The 16,488-nt window shown below is 34.5% G+C and overlaps 1 protein-coding gene and 1 long non-coding RNA gene across 8 annotated transcripts; one reads left to right on the top strand and one right to left on the bottom strand.

Moving 5' to 3' along the window:
- Positions 1 to 421: 421 nt before the first annotated feature.
- Positions 422 to 4,416, bottom strand: LOC108210970 (pentatricopeptide repeat-containing protein At3g09040, mitochondrial). Its single transcript, XM_017382439.2, has one exon. The coding sequence runs from the start codon at positions 4,318 to 4,320 to the stop codon at positions 1,240 to 1,242; it is 3,081 nt and encodes a 1,026-aa protein (XP_017237928.1). The 5' UTR covers positions 4,321 to 4,416; the 3' UTR covers positions 422 to 1,239.
- Positions 4,417 to 11,238: 6,822 nt separating this feature from the next.
- On the top strand, positions 11,239 to 16,446 carry LOC108199962 (uncharacterized). 7 transcript variants are annotated; one of them, XR_010291334.1, is made up of 5 exons: positions 11,239 to 11,362; positions 11,619 to 11,785; positions 12,127 to 12,368; positions 12,618 to 12,936; positions 13,471 to 16,442. It is a non-coding gene; the product is annotated as an uncharacterized LOC108199962 (long non-coding RNA). The 7 variants fall into 7 exon arrangements; XR_010291333.1 differs by having other exon boundaries at positions 11,251 to 11,362; positions 11,613 to 11,785; XR_010291335.1 differs by lacking the exon at positions 11,239 to 11,362 and adding an exon at positions 13,356 to 13,398 and having other exon boundaries at positions 11,372 to 11,785; positions 13,471 to 16,446.
- Positions 16,447 to 16,488: the final 42 nt, after the last annotated feature.

Here is a 16,488-nt window from a genome sequence, read left to right as displayed (position 1 = left end):
GTTTATCGAAGATTTTTGGATAAATCGGGTTTGTGAAATCAAAATGTAATCGGTGAAGTTTTTTTAAAGAAATAAACGGGATTTTAAGAACACTAATTCTATTACATATTCATTTCTCTTTTTGTATTTGTTTATATATTCTGAGTTGTATAAACAAATCTCACTTAATCCCGAGATCACGAAAGAGCAAATAAAAATTTTGAAAATCTTTAACCATCTCCATGTGATTTTGACTTTTTTTAATGATACTATTTTCCTCAAAATTGGATTTTTCGGGATTTATATTAGTGCTATCATTGAAAATAATCACATAACAACATATCAATATGAGAGAAAAAGTTGGGGGAAAAAGCCGTTATGAAAAGATTTTACAACAGATGATAAATACGCCAAAGTGAGTGTTGCTTTAAGTGACAGTCTATGAATGAGAATTTTTCCTACTTTTGTACTTTGAAATATTTAATCAAAATTTACTGGTTTCCTGGTTTAGCTAAATCAAGAGTAAAAGACTAACGAATGCAATGGTTCGAGTCTACCATAAGTCAAAAATATACCACTAGCAGTAGTGCTGAGAGAACCCTGGAGAAGAATAAGTAGCCTATACAGTATCAGAGCCCCCAGCTTAAGAGGCATATGATCAGGGTCGACTACAGAGTACAGCTTAAAGACAAGAATAAAACAAACTGCTGCTTTTTTACATCCACCTCCATATACCTGCATATTTCTTCATTTGCCGCAAGGTCGTCTTTGGCATGATAGCGGTCAAGTGTCTACATTCTGTTCACCATGTCTATGGCTAAATCATAGCTTCAGTACAACTACTGCGTACATCTCCACCAGCTCAAATCCCGATTCCTAACTCACTTTTTCAGAAAGAAAAAAAAAAAAAGGCAGATGCCTGATGAAAAATTGTCCTCAACAACCAAGTCTCGGAACTGGACTCCTGCCTCCAACAGGTAAAGAGAACAGGTACTAGGAAAGGATATCAAAGATAGATATATTTTGTTAAAGATCCGTGAATCTAGATATCGCTATCATGTGAAACTTGTAAATCAAGTATCACTTCAACTTCACATCTTTACGTATATTTTTAGTAAACATTTTCTTGGTTTGCATGCATTTGCTTTCCAGGTTTAAAAATATACGTATTAGAAGCCCAGCCTTTTTACAGGATTGATTTTGAAATAGAAAGCACAACATTCCGGTATGTTAACTATTCTCTTCATAGGCTGTTTCTTCTCACATGAGAGTAGAGCTAGAGTTTTCGCCTTCAATCTGCATACAAGATCCAACCTCAGCAGCATAACTATCTTCTTTCATCATTGCTGTCAAATCCTTCAGAAACTCGTGTATTTTATCCGAATCAGGATGACAATCATCTCCCGCAAGAAATAAATTTGTTTTCTTCCCCAATGCAATCCAACTACATCCGGGAAACTTTCTTACCTGCTTTTCTTTCATATCTCTCCTCACTAAATTGACCCCATCCCAATTACCTGAGGCAGCATATATATTTGAAAGCAGAACATAGGCGGAAGAACTTTGTGGTTCCAACTCAAAGAGTTTCTCAGCGGCGAGTTTTCCTCTTATGTCATCCCCATGTAATTTGCAAGAGCCAAGATATGCGGCCCATATCATTGGCTCGTTTTGAAACTCTAGTTTCTCAATTAAGGCCTCCGATTCTTCCAGAAGCCCACATCGCCCAAGGAGATCAATCATGCAAGCACAATGATCTACTCGTGGCTTAATCTTGTAATAGTCGGTCATCGTGTCAAAGATCCTGCGACCTTCAGATACCCAACCTGCATGACTACAGGCACCAAGGACCCCGAGAAATGTGACTTCATCGGGTTTTATATTAGCCTGTTTCATCTCATAGAAAGTTTCCAACGCATTTTCAGCATGCCCATACTTTGCAAATCCCACAATCATAGAGTTCCATGAAATAACATCTCTCTTGCTGAGCATTTCACCAAAAACTTGTGCTGAACTTGTGATATCTCCGCATTTTGCATACATGTCTACGAGGGCACTACATGTCAATTCATCCAAGTCAAATCCAGTATGAAATACAAGAGAATGGATCTCTCTGCCATTACTCAAAGAAACAGAAACTGCACATGCTCTGAGGATACTAACAAATGTTGCTTGGTCTGGCATACTATTATGATGACGCATTTCATAGAATAAGAGTAACGCCTCCTCACTAGAATCATTTTGGGTGTACCCTGATATAGCAACAGTCCATAGAACTGTACTCTTTGGACTGGGTAATTCTGAAAACAGACGAGCTGCATCTGCCTTTTCCTGGGAGTTAATATACATACTTAAAAGAGAGACAGCCAAGTATTCATCCCCGTAAGAATGGCCAACCTTTATGATTGCATTATGTATTTGCTTCCCAAAGTGCAGCTTCGAAGGTCCATTGCATGCATCCAAAAGACAAGCAAAGGTGACTTCTGATGGTTTCAGTTCTTGATCTAGCATAGTGTACAATATACGAACAGCTTCCTCAATATTTGTTTGAGCATATCCTGAAATTAAGGCATTCAAAGAGACAACACTTCTCTCAGTCATCCGCGAGTAAACTTTATGTGCAGCCATTGTCTCCTCACACTTCACGTACATGTCAATAAGAGAGCTCCCAGCAAATAGACTTGTTTCTAGTCCATACTTGATCAGGAAACAATGCATCTGCACACCTCTCTCATATGACTGAATATTCGAGCAAGCACTGAGTATGCTAGCCAATGACCCCTCATCAGGAGAAACCCCTGCTGACCTCATTTTCCAGAACAAGTTGAAAGCCTCTTCTTCCTCTTCATTTTGCACATATCCCACAATGATTGAATTCCAGGAAACATGGTCTCGGTTTCTTATGAGTTCAAACTGTTTTCTGGCATCATTTAGAGCACTCGTTTTTGCATACATATCTACTAACGCATTTCCTGCATATAAGCTTGATCCCAACTTGTTCTTAATAATAAGTGAATGTAACTGACATCCCAGTCTCATATTTTTCAACATGGCACATGCACTAAGAATGCTAGTATATGTAAACTCATCAGCTTGAAAACCATAATTCCTCATCTTCATGAACAACTCCACGACTTCATAAACATATCCATTTTGAACATAACCTCCAAGCATTGCATTCCACAATACTATATTTTTATCATCCAATGAGTCAAATATCTCTCTTGCATCTTCCATTTTACGGCACTTTGCATACATATTAATCATCGAACTCCCCACAAAAACATTAGAATCCAGCCCCAGTTTGGTTGCCAGAGGATGAACTTGCATACCATGGTCAAGATTCGACAAGTTCGCAATTGCACTCAAAACACTTCCTAAGGTTGACCTTGTGGGTTTTATACAAGATATTGTCATATTTCTAAAATATGTAACAGCTTCTACCTCGTAACCTCTTTTAGCATGTCCTGAAATCATCACATTCCACGAGATATCATTCCGGTTAGGCATCATGCCAAAAAGGCGGCAAGCTTCATCAATCCTTCCTAAGCTCATGCATGCATTGATAATAGTAACAAACGCCACCTGATCTGGTTCACGACCCAATTTCTGCATATCGTCAAATACACTCAATGCCTCATCAGGATAACCACTTTGAACATACCCTGCAATCATCGCAGTCCAAGAAACCGTATCAGGGTCAACAGCACCATCAAATATTCTCCGTGCATCAACAACACAACCACATTTCGCATACATATCAATCAAAGAACCTTCACAAAACTGACTAAACTCATACCCCATCTTAACAACATTACAATGCACTTGCTTTCCCAACTCCACATTCCCTAATCTACCACACCCCGAAAAAACAATAGCAAAAGTGAACTGATCAGGCACCATCCCACAATTCCACATTGACCCAAAAGAGCACACAATATCTTCCACCATTCCCCGCCTCGAATACATCGACAAAATCGAGTTCCAAGCCAATGTATCTCTATTCACAACCCGCAAAAACGCCTTCTCGGCAAACTCCAAATTGCCACATTTCGCATAGAAACTAACAAGGGCATTTCCTAATTTCCCTGCTAAACCATACCCAAGTTTCAAAGTTTGACAATGTACTAATTTACACACTCGTAAAGAATTTTTAACTCTCTCAGGAAATTGGTCGAACGCTACGTGGGTCTGTAATTGCTTGCAATGTTGTAAGCATGTCTGTAACAAAAACTCGATATTTGTTAAATGAGGATCGTGGTGAGTTGTGAATAAACGTTTCTGATGGTGAAATATATTTAGCTTTTGAGGTAATAAAACTATGTGCGTAGCTACGTGACGCATAACTCGGACACGATTTAGTTCACCATTTGTAGAATTGTGTTGTGTGTTTCTGTTTTTAGCGCCAAGTTTTCCTAATTTTAACACTTACTCCCTCCGTCCCAGTGAATTGTATACAGTTTTCTTTTTAGGACGTCCCATCAATTGTATACATTCCAAAAATAGTAAACTTTTATAATATAAAATATCATTACACCAACTACTTTCCTTCACTATCTCTATTCTATAATAATATAAACACTATTACACCCACTACTTTCCTCCACTATCTCAAATCTATTATTAAATATTAATGGGTCCCACCACTCTACCTACTTTTCAACCAACTTTACTCATTTCTTACATAATTTATTGGTCTCCGTGTCCCAGCCATTTGTATACAAATGACTGGGACGGAGGGAGTATAACTTTTTAAAATTTATGGGGATGTTTGTTTGACAAATGCAGAAACTGTTTTTGGCTTCTGCTTCTTTTGACCTGTTTGTGTAAATAAGTAGAAACACTTTTAAGAAGCTCTCTCACAGCTTATAGTGTATTAATTTATTTACTTCTCACTTCCACTCCACTTCTTTACTTTAAGCAAGAAGAAACTTATTTTAAATTAACTAAAACGGTCCTTATATCTTTAAGAAAATAAACTTATAAGCTCATTCCGGGATGGCAATCGACAACGACCTAAATCAAATCTAATACTTTTAGGTGTTAAAATTAAATATAAATTCAAATTCATTGATTCAGAATTTTTAGGTATTTAAATTCTGAAACAATGTTGCAAAGTCCAATATGCTCGTACTAGCATAAATAATATTAAAAACAATATTTTATATATGTATGTAGGCACGTGCTCAAATGAGAACTTTCTTAAAATGAGATTCGTGGGAACTTTTTTAATTTATCAAAATCTCATTTATTTGAAGGACCCCGCCAGGGGCACCTTCACAAAAAATGTATATCATTAAGGTCTCCACCTAGCTAGCCGAAAACAAAAATAAAAAAATCACTGATGACGTGGCAGTGGACTTTTTTTTTTGAATTTTTTTTTTTGATTAGCTAGGAAGAGACTAGTTTAATATACATTTTTTATATTGGGTACCCACTAGTTTTATGTTTAGATTAGCCAAAATATGATAAATTATTTACATTAAAAAAGAATGAAAAGATTTAAAAATTAAGTAATAATGAAATCATGAAATAGACATATGTATATTATTTGTCTTCAATTTATATTAGGGACCTGGTCCACAGCCATACATGGATGTGGTGGTAACCCAGCAATGAATTATAACATTAATTTTAATGTGTTCAGCGCTTTTTAACCGCGGGATGAGAATACGTCAAGCGCTAAGCGCTATACATGGTCATTTTTCTCGTACAATAATCAAAAAGCGCCGGACGTATTAAACTGAATGATATAATCCTAATCATTGGATATCCATCCGAAGGTACAAAAACTATAGGTCACTAAATTCGTTCACAGTTATCAATGGGTGTGGATCGCGACCATTTATAAATTGTTATATGTTTACTAAAGTTATCTGGTTTTGATCAGATTTCGGGTTTGGACAGGGTTTGGAATGGGTTTTGGATTTCGAATCAGATTTCAGTTCAGTACGCATAATATCCAAATCCAGAATATCAGGTTCAGTAATATCCAATCAAGTCACAACGGATTAGATATCTATCGAATCAGATTATTTTATCATCCCAGATTCATCCATGTACTATTCAACAAATATAAGTTATGTTCATTAAATGTTATATAAATATACATATGATTTTATATTAGAATATATGTGTTTTTTTCTAATAAATACGTAAATTTTATATCACAAGTTTATCAATCACGATTTATTAAAGATAACTTCATGATAATTCTATAAATATATATATATATATATATATATATATATATATATATATATATTAAAAATTGTTAAATTGGGATAATTAATTACACCATCTCAAAATATATATTTATTGACTATATTCTTATCCATTTTTTCCAATATTATAAATTATATCCATTTTTTCAAATATTATTCTTTAATTTTTTATGATTCATGTATATATGTCGAACCAAGTCTATTATTAAGAAACTTGCCTCGACTCGATTCAGTAACAAACTCATGTTTGAACAATAATTGTTCAGTAAACTTATCGAGTCAAATTTATAATTGTTGGACTCGAATCATCCACGATTATCGATTCGCACTCGCTTCGATTCATCCCAAGTAATAATTTAGTATAACGCATGCTTACTATGGGGTTCAACAATTGTTATTATTGTGTTGGAAAAAATTATATTCATGTTTCAACTATAATTTTGAGATTCGTCATACCAAATTAGGGCTGTCAATCGATCGGATATCCGGTCCGATCCAGGAGCTAATGGAGCAGATATGTATCACCTAAAATAAAATTTGGTCCGAAAAAATCTGATCTGAAAAAAATCTGATTCGATATGTATAGTATATGGATTTAATATGATTCGATTCGGAAATAATCTTATCCGAATTATATTTATTTATTTATATTTATATATATAATATTTAACTAATATACTATATTAAAAAAATTTAGAGGGATTCACATTCTGCACATAGTAGTTGGGATAATAAAACTCTTTTATTCTTGCACTCCACAAACTAAATGTTGGGAATTAAGATTGGCTAAGCCTGCTTAGTTCCTGTTCAACCAACAGGAAGCATTGATTGCATTCCATTGTATACATTTTTTGAATAATGTGGCTTATAGTCTTACGAATGATTATCTGTTCTTAGATATTCTTTAGATGAGTCAGAGTCGAACCCATGACCTGGGACAACAGAGGATAAACCATTAACCGCTAGGATATCCAATCGTTCCTTTGAAGCTGTAATGTTATAAATTTCAGGATAGATTAATGTGTATAGTGTTTTTATATTACTTCATATTTTAATTTTAATTTTGCAATATATATTTGAATTTTCATGCGATCCAAAAGTTCTAAATATAAAGAAATGGATTTTTTTAAAACTTTTTTTCAAAATATATATAGAGCGGAGCTGCGATCCGAAAATTCGTGATCCTGCGGATTAGGATATGGGTCATGTCCAAAAAAATCCGGTTGAAATCCGATCCAATCCGAATACAGTTAATTAAATGGATCAGGATATGGATCATGCCTGATCCGATCTAAATTCGATCCACTGACAGCCCTATACCTAAAGAAATATAAAATATCGATTATTTTATATATTAATATTGATTATACTATATTTTTACATTACTCATATCATTACTGAATAAGTTTATGTTCGTGTTCAACAAAATTAAATTGTTTGTCAATAGACAGCGTTGAACTCAATTTGGAATTTTAAAATCCTATTATATTTTAATCAAATATGAATTTGTTGAAAATTTCGCATTTGGATACGAATATCTTAGAAATCTAATTCGTTGTTGTTTGTACTTACCGGTTATTTGTTAAATATATAGATATTAATTATAAGTACTCATAACGAGAATAATCGTCTATAAAAGTGATAAAATACTGTTGACCATTCCAAGAAGCCGTAGGAAATGGATCATATATATCAGTATGTATCGATTGTAAGACTTCGGTATTCCTATTGGCATTAAATTTCTTTATGTTTATCTATCTTTGCTTATTACATTCAATACAAACATTAAGGTCTGTATAATGGAGTGGTTCATATATTCCTTATGTCACACTATCTCAAGTCTTACTTTTGAGATATGTCCTAAACGTTATGTCATAACATAGCAAGATCCTTCTTTAATAATTTGTGTTTTGTACTGATGTTATGTGCAAGTTTTCGTTAGATGAAGTAATTGTGTTCAACATATATAAAGATAGGCTCTGATGCCACTTTTTAAATTTAAATATGTCTAACCAAGGATCATCTTATATGACATTATCAAGGTCACAATAAAACTGTATATCAAAAGCGTGCCTGATTCCATAGCTGTAGATATCAACCAGATTGTGAGACTTGATCTTTCACAAACTTGATTCGCCTTTAGTCGTATATCGCTCAAACTGATGGGAATAGAGAAGTAGAGGTTGGAATAGATTTGGGGACTAAAACCCTATATTATTCTTTATATAGTAGCCCTATTAGACCTCATTAACCCTAATAAGGTTTACTATTGGGTATTACACATTACAAAGTCCATGCCAAATATGATGATTTAAGAGCTCTTTATTCTAGACCACTTAATTAGCCCAATAAAGAGAATAAACATAATAAATATAATTATCTTTAATTTGTATGCCCAGATATTATTATTAGATTATTAAATACAATCTAACAAGAGCATGTCCAACCATCTAGAACCCCTAACTGAAAATTATTAATACATACTATAAATAAAAAAATATATAAATTATGCAAAAAAAAACACTCCAATGCTACATTGCTCGTAATGTCGACTATATTTGTCGAACCTCTGTCGGGGCCTGTAAGATACATGTAAAAAAAATCCGCATCAATTATTATAATATTGAAGTCATATGTTCTATTTATAACATCTTAAATTATTAATAACATATTATTTTTAAAATATAGTTAACCAATATATTCAATACCATCGAAGTACAATGTTTGACATGTTCAAATTTTTATACACAATGTCCTATAGCTCCAATTTATCCAATCAATTTTAGTCAACCTTGTTGAAGATGTTCTTAGAATAGACAAAGAGGTAGAGCTCATAATATTTTTTAGGAATAAATTCTGTTAGTCCTAAGTGGACGTAAAAGGGGGGTTGAATACGTCTTATACCAAATATTAATTTTTCAGTTTGATTGCGGAATAGTTCAGATTGTGTTCGTCTTCAATCGTAATCAAATAGACACGGCAAGTTCAGGGAATAATCTTTATAGATATAATTCTCGAGGGGTGCTACAAATCCAATACAAGGTTGGCTACAAGACTACAACAACTCACAAATACGCTCGTCTAACAGATTTTCTTTCCCAGCTCTTAAGAGTATAAGTGAAGTGTGACATTTATAATTGTGTGTAGTTGTCTTCAAATTAAGACACAATGCTCTATTTATAGATTTCAACTTTGACCAAGGGTGGTTAGCAAGTGATCCTGGTTCTCTCCAAGTGATCCCGGTTCTCTCCAAGTGATCCATGTTCTCTCCAAGTGATCCCTAGTTAACGAGTGATCCTTGGTTAACTTGAGTGGCTCCAAGATTGAGTAATCCCAAGTTAAATACCAAGCGGTTCCGTGGTTAACTCTTATGGCGCCTGATTTACCTTTTAGTAGCACCTGAGGTGTCTAGTAGCGCCAGGAGTGCAAGTGGCGCCCCTACAAGGAGTGTAGTGGTGCCAGTTTACCTTAGAAAGATTTATCCATCATATGAGTGGCGCCAGTACAAGGGAAAGGCTGTTGGAAGTGTTGAGTGGCGCCAAAGAGTGTACATGGTGGAGTAATTCCACTTGACTTAGCATATTACTTCTTAAACTTCCAATAGTGCCTATACATTGAATGTATGTGGCGTCACTCCCCTTACTTAGACAATAAAAGCGCTTCAAATACACATATACATATATACCTCTCTATCAAGCACCAATCTAATATATTTAGAGATTAAATTTAGTGGCGCCAAATAAATAAAGCATATTTATATATAATAGTGTAGTATTTGAATTTGAATCTTTGGCGCCGCTTTTCGATTTGACTTTGTTTGAAAACGTTTGACTTGATTTATTCTGGGAACAACTTTGCTTGACTCGATCAATTCTCCGTTGAATATATACATCAAACGATTTCGTACGTATTGACATTTATTGCATTGGTCTGGCTCACAAACGACTAATACGGAAGTTGATCTTTTACCCTTTCTTGATCAATAACTTGATCAGTCCATCCTGGTTATTGTTGCTTCAATAAACTGATTACGAATAATCAGTATAGGGATACTGGAATCTTTTGGTTTTTGAATCTAAATTGACAGACAACTTTCGATAACAGAAACATCTTGAACTTTATTCTTCACTGAGGCTTGAATATATTAATGAACCTCTTTCAGTGGACAGGTGTTCGTTTCAGTTAGCTGGATTGTCTGTGTCTGTTCGTCCCGGATCTTCAACCTGTTTGTATCCTTTACTGTGTTGAGTTATCTCTATTATATTATGGGTTACATTATGTTATACAATCTCCCCATATTGATTTTTTAGAGTTCGACAAGCAAATCCTATAAGAGGATAACTCAACTGACACAAGAAATAGCATAATACTCAAAGCAGGAAATAATATTAAGTACAGTCTGGATTATATCTTACAATTTCCAGAACTCAAAAGTAAATGCAAGGAGCCATTTCATTGTTCCTCTAGTCTGAACTAATTCTTCCTTGATCTCTTGGCTCTTGCATTGACTACATCTTCTTCGGCTCTCTTCTTAGAAGCCCTTTCTTCTCAAACCTATATGTGCTTGTTTTCAATCGCAACAATCCTAGTAGTTATGATGTTGAGTGCTACTTGTTCCAATGCATTTGCTAGAGGAGGATTCTCAAAATTCTGCTTCAACTATTCCATTGAGGTAAGATGTTCATTTCCTTCAGTTTCTTGAAAGTCATTTAAGTTCCATACCTTCAATTGTATGATAATCCGATGTCGATGACCACGTATTCATGAGGTATCGCGCATAGTTTCCACAATATTTCTCAGTTTCATAAGTTTTAGCAGAGGTCTGAGCACTTGTTTGTCTTCTTTCAGAGACCTTGATTCTGCGTAATCTATTATTATATCTACTTCTATATATTAAAGCAGGACCGGGGGAAAAAGAGCAAAGAAAATGCATATGAAATTACGCTTATACCCTCAATTTAACACAGAATTCCTCTAATACCCTCGGCTATCATAAGTTCTCGGCTCAAAAAATATTCAGCTCTGGAGCATATATACAGTCACCGAGTCGCACAGTCATACCAGGCGTTACCAACCGGTCGGAAAAGCGCTCCCACAAAAATTTGCATTTAGTATTGGTGTCCTCTCCTAAATGGAACGCTGAAATGCTTCAAGATCGGCAGGTATATCTTTTTCCTTCTATTCATGTTTTCATCACTCTAAGGATCATAAACACCGATATAAACCAACTAATTACAGAGACTCCTCTTTTTATACTAGGGTATATGTTTTGTGATTAAATATAGATTCTTTTTCCCAGTTCCGGGCACAATATATTAGAATTCAAATGCATAGGCACTAACCTATCCTCTTAGTTCTGCATAGTAAACAAAACCAAACACTCCTAAAGTAATCTTGTTAGCCAACCTGAAGTTGCAGCTCAGCGCGCTTTTTGCGGGCTCCATCCGGGCTCTGGAGGAGTTCTAAGAGGCGGTGAAGCTGAGCTGGTTGCGGCAGGGTGGCCTTCATGGATGGTTCGAGATGATGGTGGAGCTTTCAGGGGATGGGTGCCTAGAAAAGAGCATTCTTTTCACTTTACAGAGAAAGTATACTCCTTTTCCTTGCGTGTTTTTTATTATTGCATTTTAGAGTAATGGCAAGTTTATTATTACATAATTCTTAGTATTGTAGCCTAATGGATACCCTGTCGAGTTATAATTTTAGTCGAGGCATGTGTGCATGAGATGAATTGTTGTAAGAGCTATCCAAGATAAATTAGATTAAAAAACTCTGGTACAGCATCTACTGGTCTCCTTATGATTAGTGATGCTTTGCTGTCATTATGGATGATTATGTTGTCCACAAATTTGTATTCAGATGATATATTTTGATTTTTTTGAGTAACTGACTAAACATCTTGTTTGATCAACTTTATTTTCCTTCGCAGATTGGTGAAGGGGAATACAACACAGTCTACCGGGGATATAGAGCAAAGGAAGATTGTCGCCTTGAAGAAAATAAAATTTAACTATCTAGAGGCTGGAAATATCCGCTTCATGGCAAGGGAGATCAACATCTTGAGTAGGCTAAGCCATCAGAACACGATATTTCTTCCTTGTTCTTGAGTATATGGAACACGATCTTGCAGGACTTGCTTCCCGGCCTGGTCTAAAGTTCACAGAGCCTCAGGTACTGTTTCAAAGTTTGTGCAATAGCCTATGCCAGAGTGTGTGTGATTAAGTATACATGCATTATACTTGTGTGTCTATGGCAGTGTGTTCAGTAATACTGTATAGACATACCTCAATTTTCATTTCTTATATTGTACAAATTTAGCGTAAGGTTGTGCCTTATTATAGGTTTATTTCAGATTGTGTATCATTGAGATGTGAGTGTAAGATCATCTTTATATGTATAACAAACTTAAAGTTTTTGCAGATCAAATGTTACATGAAGCAACTGTTATGTGGCTGTCACTATTGTCATGGTCAGGGCATATTGCATCGGGATGTTAAAGGTTCCAACCTTTTGCTAGACCACAATGGACAATAAAAGATAGCAGACTTTGGTTTGGCAAACTATTGCGATCTAGAGCAATTTCGCCCACTTACAAATCATGAATGATGCCCTTTGTTACCGCCCACCTGAGCTCTTGCTTGGTGCCAATTCTTATGGCACTGCTAGATATGTGGAGTTCTGGGTTGTATTCTTGCTGAGTTATATGCAGGACAACCTATTTTTCCCTGGAGAAACGGAGGTACATGGTTTGTGCCTGTGTTGTTACCGACAAACATACATTTACTCGCTATTGCTGATTATTTTTGATTATGCCTATTTAATATGTAGTTACAAAACATCATTATTTTATCCATCTTTTATGTTTAAGTGTTAAATATCATTAATTTAAATGTCTATACAGTAATTATTAAAGTTAATTGCGCTTATCACTTTCTTATGACCCCTCATTTATAAAATTCTTTCATCAATTATTTTACACAGATAAAATTAATTGATAATAGTAATTAATCAATTAATTAACACACACGCACAGATAAAATTAAGATAAAATATATTTTAAAGTTATTTATAACCTTGTTTTGAATACTGCTCTGTTGTGCTGCTATTGATTTCTGATTCAAAATATTCTCCTGAGACTTGAAAACAACAATTTAACAGGAGATGTGATGTCTTTAGTGAACTGTCTCAGTCTTACAAATCTGTAAGTGCAAATTTTTTGTAATGAATTAACAGTAATGTTCTTTGATTAATCTAATCTATTTGTATATTGCAGAAATGTTTCTTAGACTAACCTAGCTGGGGTATTTCTCAAGGAAAGAATTTCTTGGGCTTTTCATCACATAGGTAACTTAAGTTTGGTTTTGTAAATGTGTCAAACTAGACATGAACAGCATCCTGAAGGAGTTGTCATATTAGAAAATTTTCAACATTGAAGGTGTTCTGAAATTTAATTGTTATGTAATATTGATCGCACTTTCTGAGGAAATCCACAAATCTATGGCTATTGGCTCAGTTCTCCTTGTCATGCACGACCTCCTGGGCGTGGTAAGCATAGTGTAGATATCGGCAGCGGCAAAGTCAAAGTACACTTCGACAGACGGCTAAGAACTGGATAATTCAAATCTGTGGTTTCTCAATGGTGCTTGCTGGTATATGATCTCTGTACATGTTTTTTGTTGTAAGATTGTTAACAGGGATTAGGAAGGATTATCCAAAATAATATAAAGAATAAAAAGAGAAAAATGATACAATAAAAGGAAATGAAATTCAAGAAATAGAGAGCAGCAACGACAAAAACAGCTGATTCATAAACTTCTCTTCTTCAATTAAAATCCCATTCTCACTTTTCTTTTATCTCCATTGCTCTAAATTATTCCCCACTTAGTAAGCACTCTCACTCCCCTCTTGAATGTATAGCTGTGTGTATCGTTGTTGTAATTCATGGTGTTTGTTTGTACTGGTGTGTGTGTGTTTTTATCTTGCTGGTTCTCATTTCTAATAGTTCAGGTCTTCATGTCAGCTGTTTTTGATTCATCGAATGTATATGTGTTTATGTGTATTAATTATAATTCACTCATGGGGTCTGATTTTGATGGATTTGGGGTTTCTGATTTGATTGTAATCAAGGGTTTTTACATTGATGTTTAACTTCATTTTCGGTGATTATTAGTTGATGGGGTTTATTTATGTGCATATATCTATATCAATGCGCGTGTAAATTGTAATTACCTCTTGTGTTTTCGGGTTTCGTAAATTGTACTTGGTTTGAGCTTAGTTTGCGTTTCGGTTTTACAGGTCTGCTTGTTTTATTTATGATTTATTTGTTGTTTAAGTTTATGATTTTTTGATTTTACGTGTTTTTTTATTTTGTTCTGCAATTTAGACTATGAAGTCTTACATATAGATTTAAACTTTGAATGGTACTGTACAAGACGTAGAACAAGGAATTGCGATGTTATGCCCGCACATAGCTCATGAAATGAAAGGGGGTGGATACCACCCCATTTCTCTGCCTTCCAGAGTTAAACATAACTCTTTGAGTTTCATAGACTACCCACAAGCTCTAACAAGGTTAGACTTATCTTTACTTTTGCTTGTTGTCAGCATGATGCTGGCAATTCGGTACACGACACGAAAACACGACACGAACACGACACGAAAAGTTTGGGTTTGGTTTTCAATATTCGGTACACGAACACGAAAAATAAATGTTACTATTAGTGTCGGGTTCGGTTTTTAATATAAGTACACGAACGACACGAAAGTACACGAAATAAATAAATAAATATAAATTAAAAAATATATTATACTTATTTATATATATTGTTTAATCAATTTCAGTTATGTTATTTCATTTCTGTTATCTTATGCATTTATTATATGTCTAATCTATTGTTTGTCACAGAAAAATCGTAAAAATAATAGATTTATTGTGAAATTCGTGTACTTTCGTGTACAAATGTGTATTTCGTGTACATTTCATCCGGACTGTTCGTGGTACACGGAAGGTACACGAAATTTTTCGTGTACTTACGTGTACGGTTCGTGTTGACACGAAATAATTCGGTTCGTGTACGTGTTCCAGAACTGGTACACGAAACCGAAACAGTTTGGGTTCGGGTTTGGGTTCAAGTACACGAAAACACGAAAGTACACGACACGAACTGTTTGCCAGGTCTCATATTAAGCCCTATGTGTATGTTTATAAATATTGCCACTTGAAGAGACATTAATTAAACATTAGAATTTAATCTACAAATTGCTTAAAATGAATAAAAAGGCTTTATATAAATTACAGGCTGATTCAAAACCATTGTCTGAGAAATAAGGAACCAAGTGTATATTATCTTGTATTCTGTTGCAAGGAATTCAATTGGGAGGAAAAGGGTGTAGAATAAATAAAAATATTAATACCAATGTGGAGATTTATACATGATACTGATTCCTTCCTCAATTCTACTTTACATATATGAACTAGATTTCAATCTCATCATTCTAACATGCTCAAATCTCATCGTAGAAAGAAGTTAGCAACACACAGTTTTTTCTTTTTAATGCTAACCACGTTCTAAACTTTTTACTTGCACTTGTTATATGTTTCTCTTCCATCTAAATTGTATTTGCATTATATTGTATTTTATTATTCAGTTGCATTATCCTGAAATTAACCTTAGTGTAATACAACGTATTTTATAATTAACATCTTTTTGTTTTTTTGATAGAAGCGCAAGAGTTTTGACGAGCACATTAAGCCTCTACAAGTTGGTTAATGCTGCACACTACTTGCAGTTGAGACCATTGGGATAAAAGAAACCTGTTCTGCTATTGGCTATTGTGCGAAAGATTGAGGATGAATCTGCTGAGGAGATATGCCGTTTATTTAATTTTCTAGATGTTTTGATAGAGGTTGTATTCTAGCCAATACGCTTAATCTCTATAATCGCTTAGGTTTACTAAGTTAATTGGCACAGGCTGAAAAGTTGGAGCCTTGGAACAACGCACCTGATGATGTTTTAGTATAGAGAAAGATTAGCTTTAAACATTTTTGTATTAGTAGTTTACTATGTCTAGACCTCGAAAATCTCATAAGACTTTATGTAAATTCTCAGTATGAATATTCTGCATCTTAGAAGCTTGTTTTGGAGAACAAGTTTAAAATGTTTTTGGCAAAGAACTTGCATTAATAACATGTCTTTGTAAGGTCAAAAGTTTTTTTTACAAGATCAGTTCACTTTCATTAAAAAAGCTTAATGTTGATCTATTCTTACTAGAAAAAATTAGATCGACTATA

This window comes from Daucus carota, chromosome 1 (assembly GCF_001625215.2).
Source record: "Daucus carota subsp. sativus chromosome 1, DH1 v3.0, whole genome shotgun sequence".
In the NCBI taxonomy this organism is placed as follows: domain Eukaryota; kingdom Viridiplantae; phylum Streptophyta; class Magnoliopsida; order Apiales; family Apiaceae; genus Daucus; species Daucus carota.
This window is presented reverse-complemented; position numbering and strand designations above follow the sequence as displayed.

Excerpts from the sequence above, each read along its gene's own strand:
- LOC108210970 (XM_017382439.2), bottom strand. The coding sequence starts at position 4,320 with ATGCGTCACGTAGCTACGCACATAGTTTTATTACCTCAAAAGCTAAAT.